General features: G+C 43.4%; 2 protein-coding genes across 3 annotated transcripts; one reads left to right on the top strand and one right to left on the bottom strand.

Annotated features, from left to right (window-relative positions):
* Positions 1–342: 342 nt before the first annotated feature.
* Positions 343–2,423, bottom strand: aadacl4 (arylacetamide deacetylase-like 4). The gene is made up of 4 exons (XM_030051504.1): positions 2,247–2,423; positions 1,473–1,698; positions 1,236–1,299; positions 343–1,129 (listed from the first exon to the last, which is right to left on the bottom strand). Exons 1-4 carry the CDS (start codon positions 2,421–2,423, stop codon positions 343–345), a joined length of 1,254 nt encoding a protein of 417 aa, XP_029907364.1.
* Positions 2,424–5,505: 3,082 nt separating this feature from the next.
* Positions 5,506–20,003, top strand: dhrs3b (dehydrogenase/reductase (SDR family) member 3b). 2 transcript variants are annotated; one of them, XM_030052573.1, is made up of 7 exons: positions 5,506–6,222; positions 10,859–11,002; positions 11,355–11,474; positions 11,954–12,192; positions 14,027–14,152; positions 14,258–14,386; positions 19,072–20,003. In XM_030052573.1, exons 1-6 carry the CDS (start codon positions 6,028–6,030, stop codon positions 14,340–14,342), a joined length of 909 nt encoding a protein of 302 aa, XP_029908433.1. In that variant the 5' UTR covers positions 5,506–6,027; the 3' UTR covers positions 14,343–14,386; positions 19,072–20,003. The 2 variants fall into 2 exon arrangements, with proteins under 2 accessions (XP_029908433.1, XP_029908432.1); XM_030052572.1 differs by lacking the exon at positions 19,072–20,003 and having other exon boundaries at positions 5,507–6,222; positions 14,258–15,315.
* Positions 20,004–20,252: the final 249 nt, after the last annotated feature.

Raw genomic sequence — 20,252 nt, 5'->3', positions numbered from 1 at the left:
TATATGGGAAGCAAACGGGAAACTTAAAAAAAAAAAAAAAAAAAAAAAAATCTGAAGGAAATTTGCCTTTTAGCAGTACACATTGTTGAAACTGTTGCCAAAACTGTCTCCAATAAATGTGTTAAAGTTAGAGAAGTTTAATTTTTATTTATTTGGTTGGAATAAAACTGGTGTGCTTTATTGATTTGCTTGTTGTTACGTTCAATGACCAAAACCCACTCCTGCTGAAGGCATTTTTTGTTTATTAATAAATTAAAGCAAAAAAAAACACAAATACAGTAGGCCTCAAAGCACTTCATATGATCCAATTCATGAATTTCATCATTTCATCGTTTCATCGTTTCATTTCATAGTTTTTACATAGTCAACAACACTGTCCATGACTCGCGTTGCAGCGGGAAAGGTCAGCCAACCCTGGTTGAGAAAGTTGACGACGCCGTGGAAACTGTCCGTCACGTGTTGCCAGGCGACGTCCACTCCCAAGTCCATCAGCCGCTTCCTGTAGAGAATGCCGTCATCTCTCAGGACGTCATACTCACAGGTGAGGATGAAAGTGGGCGGGCTTTTCTTGAGGACAGCATCGTCAGCCAGCAGAGGGGAGACCTCAGGTTCCAGACCAGACTTGATTACATGATACACCTCTCCATCGTACTGTGGCTCTGGCTGCTCGCTGTAGCCCCGAGTTAGGCACTCCGGGGGCAGGTTGGAAGGGGACAGCCACTCCTGGTAGCGTGGCCTGAGCTCAGCGGGCACGTGGTTCCCCTCCAGCACATCCTGGCACACGGACGTGTCCCCGTTGAGGTACTGCAGGAAGTAGAATGCCACCCGGCCACGGAACAATATGGGCACAGCATGATTTTGCTGGTATGAGGGCAGGTTGAAATCTGCCATCTGCAGAGCCGGGTAGATGAGGACCTGAGCACAGGGGGACGGCAGATGTCCATCCTCTCTCTTTGCCAGCCTTTGGCACAGCGCGGCTGCCAGGTTTGCCCCAGTGCTGTCCCCCCCGACTGCCACTCTGCGAGAGTCCACGCTGAACTCTGCCTCCGCCACAGACAGGAAGTGACAAGTTGCTGCCTCGCAGTCGTCCAGCTGGGCAGGGTACCTGTGCTCAGGGGCTAACCGGTACCTGAGAGTGGTTGAGAGGGCAGACAAAAGGCCTGGTGTGTCAAAGTCTGCCAAAAGGGCTGCAAGACACTTATTTTCATTGTAAAAGAGACAAAAAGTTAAAGTACCCAACAGAAACCACAGTGGTCTGAGCTTCTTTGGCGATGTGCCTGCAGACTTCATCAGCAGTATCTAATCAGGATTAGAGGCACTTCACAGTTAACAAGGGATGAAATTCTCTGATATTGTGCTTTGTAACCAGCAAACAAGCACCACTTGGTTTGAACATTAAGATGATTGCCCACACTTATCTCTTCCTCATTTTCATAGAAATCCCAAAGAATAAATGGGTGTTTACTTCGTACCTGTACTGCCCATCACCCATCCTCCTCCATGGAAAAACACAAGGCCTCTTCTCAAGCCGTTTGAGGCAGCTGTGGGTTCGTACACTCGCACCGGCACATCAGAAAAGCTCAGATCCTTCACACGCAGGCCGGGGGGAATTGGGTGTAAGCAGGTCAGAAAGCAGGCTTTGAACCACCGAGTAAAGCTAACCTGATGACAAATACCCAGACGCTCCAGAATCCGGCCCTGCAAGAAGAAGAACCACAGATGTATCACAAACGGAAGAGTGTCTTAACACTCAAAATGCATTTTTTTTTTCAAAGGGGAGGTAAACTCAATTACTCCTCCACTGACTCGTATTTATTCATTGAAAGAGAAAGGTAATTCTTTCTTAGACATCTGATTCACCGCTTGTGAAGATTAAATTTTATGGTTGCTGTCATTACACATGAACAACTGTAACCCCTTTCTCTCTCCCTTTAGCAAAACAAACAACCTTGCCTTTCTTTACGCCTTTGTTAGCCCTTTTTTCTTATCTAAAACTTCCTCTTATCTAAGCTTCAGCTGCTAGAGGACAGAGGAAGGACATCTATCTTCGACACAGGCCTGAAAGAGCAGATCTGACTTTTTTTTTATAGTGTCCACACAGAAGCATTTTTCATATCCACTGAGGAATAAGTTAATTTAATTAAAGGGGGAAAAAATGTAATTATCTCAACAGAGACAAGAACATGATTTGACATGCAGGAAACATAAAATAATAAGCACAAACAACTCCATAGATAGATACTCACCACAATTGCTATGCCAACAAACAAGCCATGAACTATATGCAGTTTCCCACTGTTTGCAACCCCACGAGGAATGTCTGAATTCATCAGCTCCGAGTACATAAGTCCAATTACCAGAAGAAGGAAGGCGGCAACAAGAGCAGCAAAACCAATTATTAAAATTGCAGAGCTTATGTCCATGGTGCTTCTGGTGTGCCCTGCTGAAGGTAAGTCATTAGACGTAAATGTTTTATCTACCTGCTTTCAAGCTCCCTCCACTCCTCCCACATTTTCATGCAATGCATTCTGACCTTCTCACTTAATGACATGTTTGGCTGTCTGCTACCCGGGGGAAAATAATTATATTCTTCAACATTTTATACGGCTGTGCAGTCAGAGTAATTACTTGTTTCCCAAAGAATATTTCACGAAGAAATGGCATCAATTTTTCAGCAGTTTTTTAATTGCTTACACATTTCAAGGGCACCCACTACTTTGCTCGCAAATCCTGTCGCTTTATTTTGACAAGTACCTGAAAGTTGGTTTGCTTTTTTTTACATTCCAGTCTGCTTTTCTCTTCATATTTGCCGAGCAAAGAGGTCTGTTGTTAATGACTGAACTCAACAAAGCCTGGTCTTTCCATTGTCTGGTGCATGGGCACACCATTATCTGAACTTTCCCTGCTGATCTGTAGATGGCAGTGATAGCATGAGTGAAAATAAACACTGGTCTCTGAAATAATTTGCCCTTAAATTTTTGTATTCTACAGTAACTGCAGCTGAAAACACATCCACCAGCCACCATAATGTGCGCCTTTATTGCTTTTTTCTTGCTTTTGCAAAGCCCCCGTATCTTGTTTCACATCAATTCAGTGGAGAATACTTGAGAGGCAGCTTCCAATGCAATCTGACCGTGAGTTTGCATTTTGTAAAACCTCAGAAATATCCGAAATGATGACAGCATCTAAAGTTGTGTTGTCTTAGAGCTTTTAGCAGCCCCCGAGAGCCTCTCCGCCTTCCCTAAGTAGCTGAGCCCAGCACAAAGCAACCATTGTGAGGCTGCTCTTTAAACCCATCCCAGTTGCTGAGAAAGCCCTGCATTCAGCGATACCCAGGAAAAATCACAGCGCCATGGGCCAAAAATCACAGACTGGAATCTCGTCTGAGGCCCATGAATTCATCGGATTTGTTTAGGAGGTATTCATGCAGGTTTCTGTTTGTCATCCTGCCAAGATTCTACAACTGGGCTGACCCATTTCCCAAACTGCACTGTCACACACAGAAAAATATCCTGCTCCAACAAACAAAACAAAACAAAACAAAACAAAAAAAAAAACCCTGTTATTATAACTGACAGGGGTCAAACTGCAGATTTAGCATTTACAAGAAACACACACTGAAAGCCATCGCGGGTTGCAGACCTATGTTTTGTCATCTAAGAATAGCCAAGATTTTAGATCCACAACTGTGCACCTTCTGATTGCAGCAGTGCCAAACTAATCTGACGTTTCTTTACACATGAGGGAGCACAACAAAGCAAGCGAGTCAGAAAGCATTTTGTGTCTCTTCAAATCAGCAAAAACATGGTCATTCTGCGTGTGTGTGTGTGTGTGTGTGTGTGAGAGAGAGAGAGAGAGAGAGAGAGAGAGAGAGATCCAGAGCTCCCTGCTGTCTTAGTTTGGTTGCTTGCTGAATTGAAGGTTTTTTCTTCTCTCTGTGTGATTTATGAACTGAGATTTTTATGCAGTGACTGACTTGATGTGACACTCAACATGAGTTTTACATTTATTCTGAGGCTGAGGATTTGTTTGCATTTGCACTTGACTGAGGCATTCCTGTGTTAAAACTTATGATGGGTGAAAAGAGTTCCAGAATTTTCAAAATGTGAGCAAATGTGAAGAGTTTCCAAAATATGATATCCACTATTTGGGGGGGAAAGAAAAAAAAAGAAGGAAAAACATAACTTCAATATGACAACATTCACATTGCTCTCAGATGACGGATGGTGTGAAAGCAAAGCATATTATACATTACTCACGCTACAAGTCATCAGTCGTCCTTTACTTGGAAAACTGTTGTGTTTTTGAGAATAGACCTGTCTGCGTTACTGAAATATGAACTAATGGATGTCGAGTAGAAAAATGAATGCAAAAGGGATGTGGAGGGTTTTGGAATGAAATCCCTCTAATGTTCCAAGTTAAATATGTGTCTTCCCCATGTAATTATGCATACTGCACATGAATGATATCTCATACTAAACTGATACCAATCCACAAAAGAGGAATTTTCTGTCTTGCTTGCCCTCTGCGCTGGGGGGGGTCAGATCTCAGAGTGAGCGATGGAGGAGCTGGACTGGAGATGGCGTGGGATTCAGCTGCTTGCTCAAGGTGTTTGCCAGTATGGGCTGTGACCTCAGGTTGGCCAACCCAATAGCAGCCACTTGGCCAGCTGACCAACTAGATGTAAACTAATATATTTTTGGCTAATGTTGATATATTTTAAACATATATATAGCATGGAAACACATTCAAAAGTAGGTATATGTGTGAAAGGCATTCATTTGTTTGCTTGCTTAATTGGTTGCTGCTGGTGTTATACTGAATTATACACTGCAAAAACGCAAAATCTTACCAAGATTATTTGTCTTATTTCAAGTCAAAAATGTCTTATTTCTAGTCAAAATATCTCATTACACTTAAAATAAGACATGATCACCTCAAAAGTAACTTGTTTTTAGACAGTTTTCACTTGTTTCAAGTGAAAATTCACTCGAAACAAGTGAAAATTTGCTTGTTTCATTGGCAAAATTTGCCAGTGGAAAAAGTGAAAATTTGAATGAAACAAGCAAATTTTCACTTGAAACAAGAGACAATTGTCTAAAAACAAGTTACTTCTGAGGTGATCATGTCTTATTTTAAGTGTAATGAGATATTTTGACTAGGAATAAGACATTTTTGACTTGAAATAAGACAAATAATCTTGGTAAGATTTTGAGTTTTTGCAGTGTATAACTGCCCATACAGTAGATTTGAAGGGGGGGGAAAAGGTAGAGATGAAACCTGTGTTTGGAGTAGACATGCCTATATTGTTCATTGTATAATTAGGATCATATCCACTGTTTTGACTGATGGTGAATTCCTCCTGTGGGATCCCCTGGGACTCTCTGTGGTGGGACCCCCCTGAGGTCCCCGGACCCCACTTTGAGAACCACGGCAGCAGACAGATGAAGGGGGTGGGGACAGGCGAGCACGCAGCCACTCAGAGCAGACAGGCTCTGGAGCTGCAGATCCATCCCCACTTAACATGTCAATCAGGATTAATGCCTTTAGAAAACTCCCCTCAGGTTCATCCAGGTCCTTTCACTAGTTGAAGTCTCGTAGCCGGGGCAGAGGCGGTAACATATAAGGCAGGACGGGACGAGGAAGGAAAGGAGAGCAGAGCGGCCGCAACAGTCAAAGCCCAGCGGTTTCAGTAGCGCACAGCACGGAGAGTCAGCCGCGTCGTTGTCCGTGCCAGCGGTCGACAGGCGTTATGAGCGATCAGTCACACTTTTCGACAGCCTGACGCACGTCGCCTAACATGCCACAGCGCCTCGATGTCAAAGGCTCCCCCTGTTTTTATCGTTCGCCTGTGGATTATTGATGCAAGCTTCAGACATCCCGTTGTTTGCATGCGGAGAAACTTGCAGGAACGTACCCACTGTTTTTTTTGCACCCTGCCCAGTGTCGGAGGACATCACAAGTGCGCGTAAAAGTTGCGTAAAAGACATTATCTAACTTGTAGCTGTGCCCGAGGACTGTCCCGAGATGGATTTGAAGAGCGTGGGCTGCATGTTTCTGTTCCCGGTTCAGATGCTGTATTATATAGTCAAAGCAAGTTTGTTTTCGCTGCTGCCAAGCAGAAGGAAGGACCTGACCAAGGAGGTGGTATTGATCACGGGTGGCGGACGAGGCATCGGCCGTCACCTGGCCAAAGAGTTTGCCAAGCAGGGGGCCAAAAAGGTAAACCATCTACCTAAGTGTAACTTGTTGCATGCATGCTGCACTTTTAGTAAATGAGTAAAAGGCAGCTTGTTCATTTTGTTCTGACACCTCTTATATATTTCTGCACACAGTTGGGAACTTTAAGACAACTGGGTCAAGCAGTTGCATTGATCCAGAGAAGTGTAATTTGTAAATCCCCATTGCCATTCATAGTTGGGGCAGCCTGACTCCCAACCTTACTCACTCCAGGCTTGGCAGGTAGCCTGGGGAGTCCAGTTCCCCCTCCTGCTACTCCAAAGTCTATTGTTTTCCCTCTGTAATATGAAAGCTGGGAGCACGACCCCTTAAGTATTTGGTCCAATGAGACTGGAGACACTGCCCTCAATTTTGGTTCAAGTATTGCACAACAGCGCGGGTCAACCACAGGGCAAGTCTGGAGAGTCTCAGGTCTTGTATGGCTGATTGACCACTGATGTCATTTAGTGAAGGACTGGGCTGACATCCACTCTGCCAAGCAGCAGAGGTGATTCTCTCACAAGTTTGACCGACACGGCTAGGGAGGCCATTCCCCAAAGATTTAAGACGTGATAAAGACAGATTGTGAGAGTGTGTGAGGCTGCGTGTGTGTGTGCCCGCAGCCACAATGAAACAGCTTCAAAGCCATTCCCATAATAGTAGTCCTGTTACAACGCCATCAGAGCTTCTAGCCAGTTTTGAGCAAACATGTTACAACCCAACAAAGGCTCCAGAGTGCTCTTAATAAAACCCAGATTAAGTTTTGTTTTCACGCATGGCAGGAAATGACTTTATATGGAGTGTATGCACAATGCACCCAAAAAAAAAAAAAAAAAAAAAGGGTTCAGGGAGGAAGAGATTACATGTGATACAAAAATAGTGATTGCAGCACTCAGATGTCACATCCTCATGAAGTAAAAGGTGGAACTTGCCGGGATGGAAATAGATGATTCAAGATAATTTTACCTACCTGGAAGTTCATGAAAAATCATAATAACTATGGTAACAGTGTGCAGAAATGATACTATCCAGCCTTATATAGTCCATAGATGGGAAAAGCAAAGTCATCAGAAAGTAACATAAAGTAACCTTGTTACATCACTGTGTCGGGCTAATCAGTTTGAGTATGTAATAATTTAGCTGGTAATCAATATGATCAGCAAATTGCATTTTATCAGTAAGCTCACTAGTCCCTGCCAACCAAGGAGCACAGCCCATTTCAGAGAAGCACCCCACCCATCTAAACCATGCACTCCCACTTATAAATAGCCCCCACCCCTCCTCCTCCTCCACACACACACACACACACTCACACGCACATGCAGCAGACACTTGGGCTTGAAATGCTCCAGTGGCCACATTGATGCTTCCTGGCCACTGCTAGTCAGGCTAACCGCTGTTGCCATCATCATTTCCAGCCATGTTTTGTCTACCAATCCGGTGAACATTTCACAGCTGAGTGCATGATGAGCCACCGGTGTCCTCTTAGCAGTAATGTGTTAATACCGGCCAGCTCTATTTTTGGTCCCCTCACGGTGGAGTCATCATTACATATGGAAAAAAAAAAAAAATGCCGGCAATTCCCATGGCAGTAAGTGATCAGCAGCCCAGTTGAAAGCTGCAGGATGTAATTATCTTTATCTGTGTGATGTACTGTACATCTGTGGCGCTCTCCCGAAGTACAAGACTTAGCAGCTTGAAAACAGTTCTAAAAGCCCTATGAAACACTAACTGCCTCCCTCTTCCTTTCAATGCCGTCTCCTTGGGGAACACGCAAGAAGAAACCTGTGGGTTTTTTAAAAGCTTTTACTTTGCAGCTGCACAACAAAGGATGTCACCGTGCCTTTCAGCACCCCATTGTTGGGTATTATCAAGGTGTGAAGGCTTTGAAAACAACACCTGTGGTAGTGTGTCTGACAATTACTCCCTGCCTAAAGAGATGCTAAAAAGAAATAGGACGGTCATTATAAAGAGGGCTAACCTCTATGAACTGGCGCTCACCCCAGTTTGAGCCCCTTTGTGATTGGCAGCCGGAATTTCCTTTTTCCCTCTGCCTGGGCTTTGGTGTTTTCACGGTACGAGGAGGACTAACTACAGCGCTGATGAAAGACTCCTGCGAGAGGGGAGAGCAGGGACTCGCTGGGGGAGCCAGATCTTCTTGTGTGCCGTTCGGGGAACGGTTTCAGAACGAAGCTCTGAAACAATAAACCGGAGCGAGCGTTTTTACAAAGGCGCCATCCAAGTTCAGAGCGCTGGGACAGGGATTTCAGGACCATTCCAGCAAACGGTTTGCAACTTTAAACAGCACATTCCCACAAAGGCTCCCTCAAAGCCTCGTCTCCAAACACATTTCACTGCCATAACAAGAACTCTGGAAGGCAGCGGTGGTGAAAAACATTGTGTTTTTTGTTGTCAGTGCAAAGAGATTACTACAAGGAAGATGAGCCAAACCAGGGCACTGACAACAGGTTTGTGCGTGCATGTGTGTGTGTTGTGCTGGAGGCGGGAAGCACACTGCTCCCAGCTGGGTATTGCCCTGCAACTGACCTTGCTGTCTCCGCAGTAATTAGACAGCGGCAGGCGACTGCCTCCTGAACTCCTGCTGCCCCCTCTGTGTGCCGCCTCTCTGCTGGCCCATACAATGGGTGTGAAAAGGAGGGCTTATACCCACCCATACATTCAGACCTGAGAGATAGGATATCACAGTATTCTACTGGGGCTATTGGGGATGCAAAAAAAAAAAAAAAAAAAAAAAAAGCACTCATCAGCCTCTATTGAGCAGCATCTGCACTGACTTACAAGGTCTTGTTTCAAGGCATTGCAACATTCATTTGCTGAGCAGAGAGCATCCAGTTCCACCATTTGCTGATGTGAAATCTTGTTAGGTATGCCCGGTCGGAGCAATCGTTTTGTTATCAGCGATACTGGAAAGGGGCTTATGCAAGGTCAATTAGAAACTGTTTTCTTACCGTTGTCTACCCCGACAGCAATTTGGCCGATCACTGTTTGTTCTGATGGTCTTGCGTGTTGTGACGGGTGATAACCCTAATGAATTAAATAACAGCAAAGCACAGTTTGACTGCTGATTTTTTAATGAGAAGTGTCAGGTTTGTTTGTTAGGCTCAAATCCCATTAAAAGCTTTCAGTTATTTATCAAGACCTGTCCGCCTTGGCTGATTACTCGAACGGGGTTGCAAATGAAGCAAACAGAAACCCTAATCAGAAGCAACTCAGAGGCAAGCTGCTTGCATGGGGGAAGGGAGGGGGGGCAAACTGGTAAGGCATTGGATCTGATAAAGAATCACATGCCAGACCGTGGTCTCCTTTTATGTCCCCAATGCCTTTAAAAAAACTAGGGCCTAAAAGATAATATTTCATCCCGTGGTTTCCTGCTGGCACTCACATCATTCACCAGTTACGGGCACGTGAACTTTTACAGGAACAGGAAAGGGAACGGTCCAGGCTGCTCAGCACAAGCAAACAAGCAAATTAATGTTATACATTTGTCACTATGCATTTTGTGTGTGGCGGGGTGGCCTGTGAAAGATGAGACGCTTGGATTCAATGTGTGTCTATCATCCATACAGCCATGGAAGCAGCAGGAGCAGCACATTGGAGCCCTGCATAGTCACTCACTGGAGGTCACTGCTGATAGGAGTGTCACCTCATGTCAGGAGGAAAACCAGAAGATGGATGCTACTATATGCTCATAGATATTTACTTTTTTTTCATTTAACCTTGCATGTCTTTCACGTATTGTAAAAAATGGGCCCCTCTGAGACAAGTAAGACTAGTAGATCATTGCAAGTGTTGTACCCGACGACTGGACGTATGTTCACACACAAACATTGATATAGTACAACAGGGCTGAATGACAGGTTGGCTCAAGGGCCTGTGCAGTCCCTCTTGTGCTCTCTCTCTCTCCCTCTCTCTCCCTCTTTCAGACACACAAGATCACTTTCCAGAGGACTTTTCGCTCAAATATTAACCTTGGTCACGGGCGACCAGCCAAACCCCACACTGGCCCCCTCAGCACTTCACACACGCACTGTTTTCAGACTCCCTGACCAGAAATGACAGGGCTCATCTGCCCAACAGGCCGTGTAATCTCTTTGAGAATGTGTGTTTGAGAGATGAGGAGGGCTCACCCCCTGATTTCATTACCTTTCCCTGACCCCAAAGACTGACAGATCTAATTGCCCAATCACTGGCCCCCCCACCTCCATCCAACCCCATGTTCCCTGCTCAAATGACCAGCCTTCATTTAGTCTCCGGGTGGATGAAGAGACAGTTCATTCACACAGCAACCCCCAACCCTTTAATCTTTGCTCGAAAACTATTTGTTGGACTGAAAATGGCCTCTCTGTTCTCTGAATGAAAAGAGCATTTCTGCCCAAAGATCTCCACAGCTCCACCAGGTCCCGACGCCAGAAAAATTACGCAAAACCTACGCAATCCTTTTGTTTTTGACTGCCTACTGAATAAAAAACAGAAGACAGAACTTTTGTACTCTTTACGTGGAACAGATAACTTGAATTTGCTTGTGATCTTTTCCCAGTATGAAACACAGCGCTGTTCTGTGTTTGTTTTACCCTTTGAAATTTTGTGTTTTTTTTTTGTTTTTGTTTTTTTTCCCTAGGTGATCTTGTGGGGCCGAACAGAAAAGTGCCTCAAAGAGACAGCTGAAGAGATCTCTCTCTCAGGAACAGAGTGCCATTACTTTGTGTGTGATGTGGCCAATCGGGAGGAAGTATATAAGCAAGCCAAGGTGGTTAGAGAAAAGGTACGCCAGCTTGAATTCAGTATACTTCTTACTTAAACAAAGCAACGTGTCATTTGAACAGAGTGAAACACTACACAGTTTTTTTTTTTCCCAGCGATGCCTCTCCCTTCTTCAGTATGTGCATTGGCTCAGAGCTGCACAAGCCCCTCTCTCTCTCTCTCTCTCCCATCTGGTGTATAGATTACACTTCAACTGAAATATCTCAACAAGAGCAGGGAATATTGCTGTCAGCTCTGGTGCGACAAATGTATTATCTCATAAAAGCAAACAGAAAGTGCATATGATCTTTGGGAGTGAGTCTTTTTTTTTTTTTTTTTTTTTCTCTTCTCACCGTGATTCTGTTCAATATCAGGTGGGAGATGTTACGATATTGGTGAACAACGCAGCTGTGGTCCACGGTAAAAGCCTGATGGACAGCGATGATGACGCCCTTCTGAAATCCCAGCACATCAACACCATGGGACAGTTCTGGGTAAGAGTGGCTGGAGTCGAAGCACAGATGCTGTGCACAGAGTAGGGGGATTCCCACCAGCAGAGCATCCTTATCATTTGCAAACTTTGGGGTTTTGCAGCCGTATGCCCTCGACAGTGTATAGGTGTGGCAAGACTTGTCAATCAGGCCTGCGTTTCTGGCAGGTTAAGTGGGGTATTTCCAAATTGCCTCTCTGAAACATCAGAGGGATTTTGAAACTCACGGCATTTATTTTGAACCGAGATCAAAAGACCATGTCATATGTGCACAGAAATGCAATTATCAAATAAATGAAAATGGAAATTTAATCTATGGTTCTACTCTGAGCCTATTTCCCCTGTCTATTCTTCCTTTGTCTGACTCTGCTGCATATATTTCTTTTACTTTTTTTCCATCCACCCTTCCTTCCTTTTCCCTTTCTTCCCTTGTCTCCCCTTCATTAACTCTTAAACCTTTCTCCCCACTCCGTCTTGTACCAGACTACCAAGGCCTTCCTGCCACGGATGCTGGAGCTGCAGCACGGCCACGTCGTGTGCATAAACTCCATCCTGTCCCAGTCGCCCATCCCTGGGGCCATAGACTACTGCACGTCCAAGGCCTCTTCACTGGCCTTCATGGAGAGCCTGACCCTGGGCCTGCTGGACTGTCCAGGTGTTGGCTGCACCACTGTGCTCCCCTTCCACACCAACACAGAGATGTTCCAGGGCATGAGAGTCAGGTGAGGAGCCACTCAAAGGAAGCGGACCATTTCTTGTACTGTTGGCTGCATACGAGCTACTCCAGTAGTCTTTAGCGGCTAGTGACTCTGTTTGGTTTGACTTGGCACGTCAGCCCAGTGTGGCTGGGATTTGCACTTCCATTGCAACAAGGCCACCCACTTGAAGCTGGGCCTTTAGCTAACGGCGAAGCCCCGCTGGTCGCTTGTGGGCATGTTGACTGTTTTTTCCTCCCCTCTCCCTCATGAGTGTTTTATTTTCAAAAAATCCAACAACACCAACTGGCTGCTTCACATGAATAATATTAGTATAACCTAGAGATTCTCTGGAAAAAAAAGTTGTTTTTTTTTTGGCTTTTTTTTTTTTTACATGGATAGATTATCAACTATGATACCAGTTTCGCTTTGGTATTTCCCAGTTGTAAGCAGCCGTGTTTCAGAACTGCTCAATTTCTCTCTGGCCAATGAAAGATGACAAAGCCCTCTGATGTCGCTGCAGCAGGTCTGGGCAGGTCTGACCCTTGTCAAGAGATGGCCCATCTCAGGCAGGGTTTGGCACAACTGGGCACGCTTAAACCGGAAATGGAATGGAAATGCAAATCAAGCATCGCATGACCCGACTCGGTGTGGTCAAAAGTGCCAATGGAAAGACCCTATAGGGTTTTAGAGATGCTGTATGCAGCATTTTAACATCAGTAAATAATTACTGCATAAAATTTGAGATATTGGCATAATCACTGTTAAAAACAAAGGACATCACAGAAAATGTTTGCACTCTCTACCTGCCTCTACATTGTGTTTTATATCATGTAACAAGAGACTGGGTTTTGTTGGAAATTGCTGAATTGCTTTATGCTACAAAACAGGAAGAACATGGTTCTTCCATAGCAAAACAGAATTAGTATTTGATTGTATATCTCACAATCGCAGATGGACTATTGGGTGAATGGCCATGATTATGTTCTTCAATAAAGCACAAGGAAGGGGAAGTGGGTCAAGCCATGACTCCCTCTTTGTGACGGGAAGTAGTTGGGTTTCTGGGAAATGTCTTAATTGACAGTAACATGAGCAATAACAATACCACTGGTATGACATCAAGGCTACCAATCATGATGGCCATGATTTATTCCAGTAAAGGTATTACAATCAGGTAATGATGTGCTGATGTATAAAAAGGCTAAAAAGGCTCAGCTAATCGACTTGAATGTAAAGGAGTAATATTCTCCCCTCCCCAAACAGCTTTTTAGCTTTTAGTACAAAAATGCCACATTACTGGGCAGCTCTGAAGTGAGTATGTGTGTGTGTGTGTGTGTGTGTGTGTAGCCTGCCTACTCTTGCAGTGACTCCCCTTGGCTATTTGTTGTAAACAAGGATGTGTTCTTATTGAGCTTTCCTGGTTACCTATGGAGGCATGGAGCAAAAATAACAATTCTTTTGTTTTCAGATGCTCAAACCTTTTCTTTTTTTTTTTTTTTTGCACAGTGGCTACTAGAAAAGTTGAAAACATGAGACACGTTTGCAGAATTTATTAGCAGAATCCCTTGCATTTGTTGCTAGGTAGACGTGCATGCTGCTAGGAAAAGCAGGCCTAGTTAGCTAGACTATGCCATGTTTGCATTGAAATTGGACCGAGTTCAAATTCAAATGCGGCCATATGCTTGTAATAAGTACGATTTGCTCTGTAATGCGCTATGCCCTGAAACTAAAGAAAACACCGGAGTAATGTGCGCAGGCTTTCCGTTTGGGCTGTCGGAGTGATTGTCGCCCCACATTAACTTAATGCTTACCCACAATGTACTTATTGATATATTTGTCTTTCCCTGTCTGTCTACCACAGATTTCCCCAGCTCTTTCCACCACTCAAACCCGAGACAGTTGCCCAGAGGACTGTCGATGCAGTCAGAACTGACAAGGCCTTCCTCTACCTGCCCTGGACCATGCATGCCCTTGTCATTCTTAAAAGGTAGGAGTTCTCATTTTAGAAATACTTTATGTTACTGGGTTCCTCGCCACTATTCACGCAGCATGCCTAACGTTCTGCTTGTGTTTTTTCTTCTGCCCTTTCTAGCTTCATGCCCCAAGTTGCACTTGAAGAAATCCACAAGTTTTCTGGAAGTTATACCTGCATGAACACGTTCAAAGGGAGGACATGAGCCTGGATTGTGCAGAATGTCAGAGCAACCTCAACCACTCTGGGGTATAATGAAGGGAATATTTTATGGACCTTAAGACATTGGGATGTGCAGGAGGCCCTATGATAGTGTGAAGCAAAATACTTAGGGGACATTCGCAAGGTTGTTGCTCCTGCAGGTAGAATTGATTCACAAACTGCAGGATACACCCCGGTCCCGTTTGTGATCTTAAGGGTTTGTGTTTGTTTGTGTGTGTGTGTGAGTGTGTGTGGGTGGGTGACTGTGTATAAATGTGTGCGTGCATGCATGTGTATAGTGCGGAGTACTGAGTACCAATCTCACTTTGAACAGAAGCCATTCATAGGTCTGTACCAGCAGTTATTCTGGGAGTCTTGTGTTTTTTACACTCCTTTTAGTCTGTTTTTATGCCTCTTTTTTATCCTACTTTTCATGTGTCTTTGAATCCAAACATGTTATTAAAATGGAGTTTTAGAGAAGCACAGTGTTTCTTTGTGCATGATGAAAATAGAGAAAGTGAACTCCTGGGAGGTGCCATTGTTGTCTGTCTGGGTTTGACTCCCATGGCACTGTGATAACACCTCTGATTTATTCCAAGCATGAGATCACTGACTGTGACAGACGATGTTGTCAAAACATAAAACACATGCTCGGGGGGGCATGTGCATGCTTGCTTGTTCTCTCCTGTCAGAGGATGGTGCAGGGAGGCGGTGGGGTGCTTCGCCATCAACACCATGAATTCACAACAAGCTGCTCCAGCCTCTCCTCAGATGTGCATAGTGGCCTTTACCCCAGCGGAAGAGGCACACACACACGTTTGCCACAGACTTGAATGAAGAAGGGCAAGGAAACGTGACGGCAGCAACCTTACTGGCGGCCTGTAATGATCCCAGTGCAAAAAGTAATTAGAAACACAGACGTGGTTTCTATCAAGTCAGAAGAAAGCCTTAATTAAAATGACATTTCTCTTTCATGAACATAAGAGCATGTTTATTCTGTCCTCAGTGTGTGTCCGTACACAAACTGCCAGACCGCTAACAGGCTTGATGACAAAGTGGCTTGGGTAAAGCTGAATGTTTTACTGTTGTCATCTCTCTTTCAAAGGATTTTCTGTTAACTGCAACAGTACAAAGGATAGCACCAGTCACACTGCTGTAAATTAGATCACGTCCATCAAAACAGCTTAAGTGAAACACTGCAAAAACTCAAAATCTTACCAAGATTATTTGTCTTATTTCAAGTCAAAAATGTCTTATTTCTAGTCAAAATATCTCATTGCACTTAAAATAAGACATGATCACCTCAGAAATGACTTGTTTTTAGACAATTATCCCTTGTTTCAAGTGAAAATTTGCTTGTTTCTTTGGCAATATTTGTTTCTTGTTTGTAGCTAATTTTCACTTATTTCAAGTGAATTTTCACTTTTTCCACTGGCAAATTTTGCCAATGAAACAAGCTAATTTTCACTTGTTTCAAGTGAATTTTCACTTGAAACAAGTGAAAATTGTCTGAAAACAATTTACTTCTGAGGTGATCATGTCTTATTTTAAGTGTAATGAGATATTTTGACTAGAAATAAGACATTTTTGACTTGAAATAAGACAAATAATCTTAGTAAGATTTTGCGTTTTTGCAGTGAAGCTACTAAATTATGTCCTACTATTAAATGAGAATATTAAAACAGCTGTACATAGGATAACATAAATGATATACATTGCAAACAAGGTTACACTACTTGGAATATGCGTAAACCTGCACAAGAGTGAGTTTGCAGAAATAGCATGATCACAGCAATCAGTAAGCCACTTCATAAATACATGAATGTCCACATTTGTGACCCCACAAATACCACGAGTGGTTTGCAACAACAAGAATAAGGTATCAGAGTGACCTCCTGGTCCTCATGGGCTGAAAAACAACTTCCTGGTTACATCATCATCATGACCTATAGCCTTCCTGCATCATGTGACCCGAACAACCAGTAAAAACAATCAGTACAATTACACAAGAGAAATGAACTACTTTTAAATGTCCAAATACAAAACTTGACAAAATTCTTGCCAATTTTGCATATGGAAGGGATAATCAGCTCGTAGGTGTGCGTTAAACGGTTTTAAGGTACGACACAGAGGCTTAGAACCACCTGACACCTCCTTAAAAACTGTTCAGTGCACATATGTGAGTTGATTATCCTGCTTATACTATGGTCATTTACCACCAATATAATGGAAAGAGGAGGAAACAATTACAAACATTAGTTTACCAAGTCAATATCTCAGCTGTGCTGCTGCAGTTGATAACAAGTAAGCTTTGATAGCTGTGCTTTTTAAGGTTGCTATGGTTACAAGTTAGGCAGTCGATGACTTTAGAGCGGTGATAAATGTGGAGCCAAACTTCATGTGCAACACACAGTTTTAACTTAACACCTGGCAGCCAATCAGAAAAGAGTATTCACCCAGACCATGATATAATTTTTTTTGTAGGCTGAGTTCTGGACTCTGCTGTCCTTCACCTGGATCTGCTAAAGGCTTTCCTTATCTCCTAACAAAGCCCAAAGGGCATATACACCTGAAAAATGGGACAGGATGGATGCCTCTTCTCTTTTTGGTTACACCTTCTTGCATATGCATCTGTGAGTGTTAAAAGGCTAGAGTGCAAAACAGGGCAGCAACTGTGGTAATTGGGTGTATATAATTGATTATATTAAGGCCAGTGGCTTTTTGTTGATTGCAAACACTTTCAGAACAAGGAAAAGTACGTCTTAAAACTTTAACATGCGTTTATCGTTGCAGTTTGTTAGAGTGTCACAGAAATAGCTTAGTTTATCTGCTGTCAGACTGCACCACTCAAAAAGCCAGCAGCGTTTTGGCACCTTATCGAAAGAGCACTGAATCAAAAACCCAGGCCATTAGATCCTACCTTATGGAGTACACCAATTTTAGATGATAATGTTATCTCCATATTGAAAACGTTTGTTTGCTTAACATTGTCTATACAAAGAACATTCTGTGAGTGTTTACGTTTTGCTAACCAAAATGTAATGAGCAGGCTACAGCCTGGCTGTGAAATTTAATTAGCAAGTTATTCATACTAAATCAGTTGTCCTGATGCCAGATCCAACACATGCAGCACGGTCTGCAGCTGTGTGCCCCACTGAACACAGAGAAGCAGGCAAACTCCCTGAAGAAGGTGAGCACAGCACCATGTCAGCCAGTTAGCCTGCTTTAGCTTTACTGACTTGGTTAGAATGGATGGATGGATGATTAGATAAAAGCTGGACACTCTCTTCACTCATAATTCAAACAAAGTGACTAATTTTCTGCACAAACTGACCATTATAACACTGACAAGCCTGTGTTATAAAACAGCCACTGTAATGCTGCTGTAGGTACATAAAAATCAAAGTACGCTAACTGGTAGTAGCTGAAGTGATGTGATGTGATGATAAATGTATTTACACTGAATATGTTACATAATCTATGTTTAATGTACAGAGCCAGGACGCTCTTTAGGTTATGAAGCTGGAATTCAAAGGCTTAACCAGCAGGCTCGGCGCTGGGCTCCTGGGGAGGCAGACCAGTGAAAACTGTGAAATGACACGAAAAAAGACAGAAATGGCATAAACAGTAGGGTTTTAAAACTTGTTTATGTTCTGGAGCCCCAAGTTGAATTTCATTAATCACTCCAATTTGAAGTGATTTTACCTCGGGACCCTGAAAGTAAAAAGATAATTTGGTTTGTGTGAAGAATGAAACTGTTTGGATATCATGCTTGAACGCTGATAAATAGATTGAAAAGATTAAAACACAAGGTAAAAAATAAACATCCATATATTTTTATGCCTTTTTTTATGCCCATCAAGGACCCCCGGAGGTCCCGAGATACTACTTTATAAAACCACAGGCCTGGAATGGTCAAAATGCACTGTAAATAAAAGAATTTGCAGGCCACTACCATGTTTGCACTATTATGTAGCCTACACTTTGTACTCATGTTTACTATACTCTGTATGCTTTTTACATAGAGAGCTGTTTCTCATTTAAGTTTTCTGTTCATATGATTTGAATAGATGCCAATTTATTTCGATTTGAATTAAGATGTCAAAGTTCCATGTCTTTGTAGGTTATTCATCAGTGTTACAGTGCCGGTCACTATACTGACTTTCATTTGAAGACTGCCTCTATGCACATGGAGGCGGTGAAAGATGGTCTTTATCACATTTCTTATAGAAGGTATCAGGTAGTTTTGTATCAAATACAGGAGTAAATTTTACACAAACGTTTGCATGCATGTCTGGATAAGCACCAGAGAGCTGGAAACCTGCAAAGTTAGAGGCACTGACAAATTGAATAGGTTGATTGGGCCATTTCAAGCTGCAGTGAACCATCTGCCAGGAAACTGGGAGTCAGAGGATCCGTGAGCTTATGGGATGTGAATAACGACAGAATCCTGCACTGGCCATGGTTTTACATGCGTTCGGCATCACTGCACAACAAGCCAAATGGACTCCAGATCCGGGCGCCTATAACATATTTAATGGATCATTGGAGGCTGACTTTCCAAGCCCCTGTGTTGGGATTACAAATGCTTGGACAGCATATAGGAAAAAATACACTCAGGCTTGCTCCTCTCGTTTTAAAGTTCTAGGGAGTTATACCTGCATGAACACGTTCAAAGGGAGGACATGAGCCTGGATTGTGCAGAATGTCAGAGCAACCTCAACCACTCTGGGGTATAATGAAGGGAATATTTTATGGACCTTAAGACATTGGGATGTGCAGGAGGCCCTATGATAGTGTGAAGCAAAATACTTAGGGGACATTCGCAAGGTTGTTGCTCCTGCAGGTAGAATTGATTCACAAACTGCAGGATACACCCCGGTCCCGTTTGTGATCTTAAGGGTTTGTGTTTGTTTGTGTGTGTGTGTGAGTGTGTGTGGGTGGGTGACTGTGTATAAATGTGTGCGTGCATGCATGTGTATAGTGCGGAGTACTGAGTACCAATCTCACTTTGAACAGAAGCCATTCATAGGTCTGTACCAGCAGTTATTCTGGGAGTCTTGTGTTTTTTACACTCCTTTTAGTCTGTTTTTATGCCTCTTTTTTATCCTACTTTTCATGTGTCTTTGAATCCAAACATGTTATTAAAATGGAGTTTTAGAGAAGCACAGTGTTTCTTTGTGCATGATGAAAATAGAGAAAGTGAACTCCTGGGAGGTGCCATTGTTGTCTGTCTGGGTTTGACTCCCATGGCACTGTGATAACACCTCTGATTTATTCCAAGCATGAGATCACTGACTGTGACAGACGATGTTGTCAAAACATAAAACACATGCTCGGGGGGGCATGTGCATGCTTGCTTGTTCTCTCCTGTCAGAGGATGGTGCAGGGAGGCGGTGGGGTGCTTCGCCATCAACACCATGAATTCACAACAAGCTGCTCCAGCCTCTCCTCAGATGTGCATAGTGGCCTTTACCCCAGCGGAAGAGGCACACACACACGTTTGCCACAGACTTGAATGAAGAAGGGCAAGGAAACGTGACGGCAGCAACCTTACTGGCGGCCTGTAATGATCCCAGTGCAAAAAGTAATTAGAAACACAGACGTGGTTTCTATCAAGTCAGAAGAAAGCCTTAATTAAAATGACATTTCTCTTTCATGAACATAAGAGCATGTTTATTCTGTCCTCAGTGTGTGTCCGTACACAAACTGCCAGACCGCTAACAGGCTTGATGACAAAGTGGCTTGGGTAAAGCTGAATGTTTTACTGTTGTCATCTCTCTTTCAAAGGATTTTCTGTTAACTGCAACAGTACAAAGGATAGCACCAGTCACACTGCTGTAAATTAGATCACGTCCATCAAAACAGCTTAAGTGAAACACTGCAAAAACTCAAAATCTTACCAAGATTATTT

This window comes from Myripristis murdjan, chromosome 5, assembly GCF_902150065.1.
Source record: "Myripristis murdjan chromosome 5, fMyrMur1.1, whole genome shotgun sequence".
Lineage (NCBI taxonomy): Eukaryota > Metazoa > Chordata > Actinopteri > Holocentriformes > Holocentridae > Myripristis > Myripristis murdjan.
The sequence above is the reverse complement of the archived record's forward strand: the minus strand, read 5'-3'. Positions and strand labels throughout refer to the sequence as shown.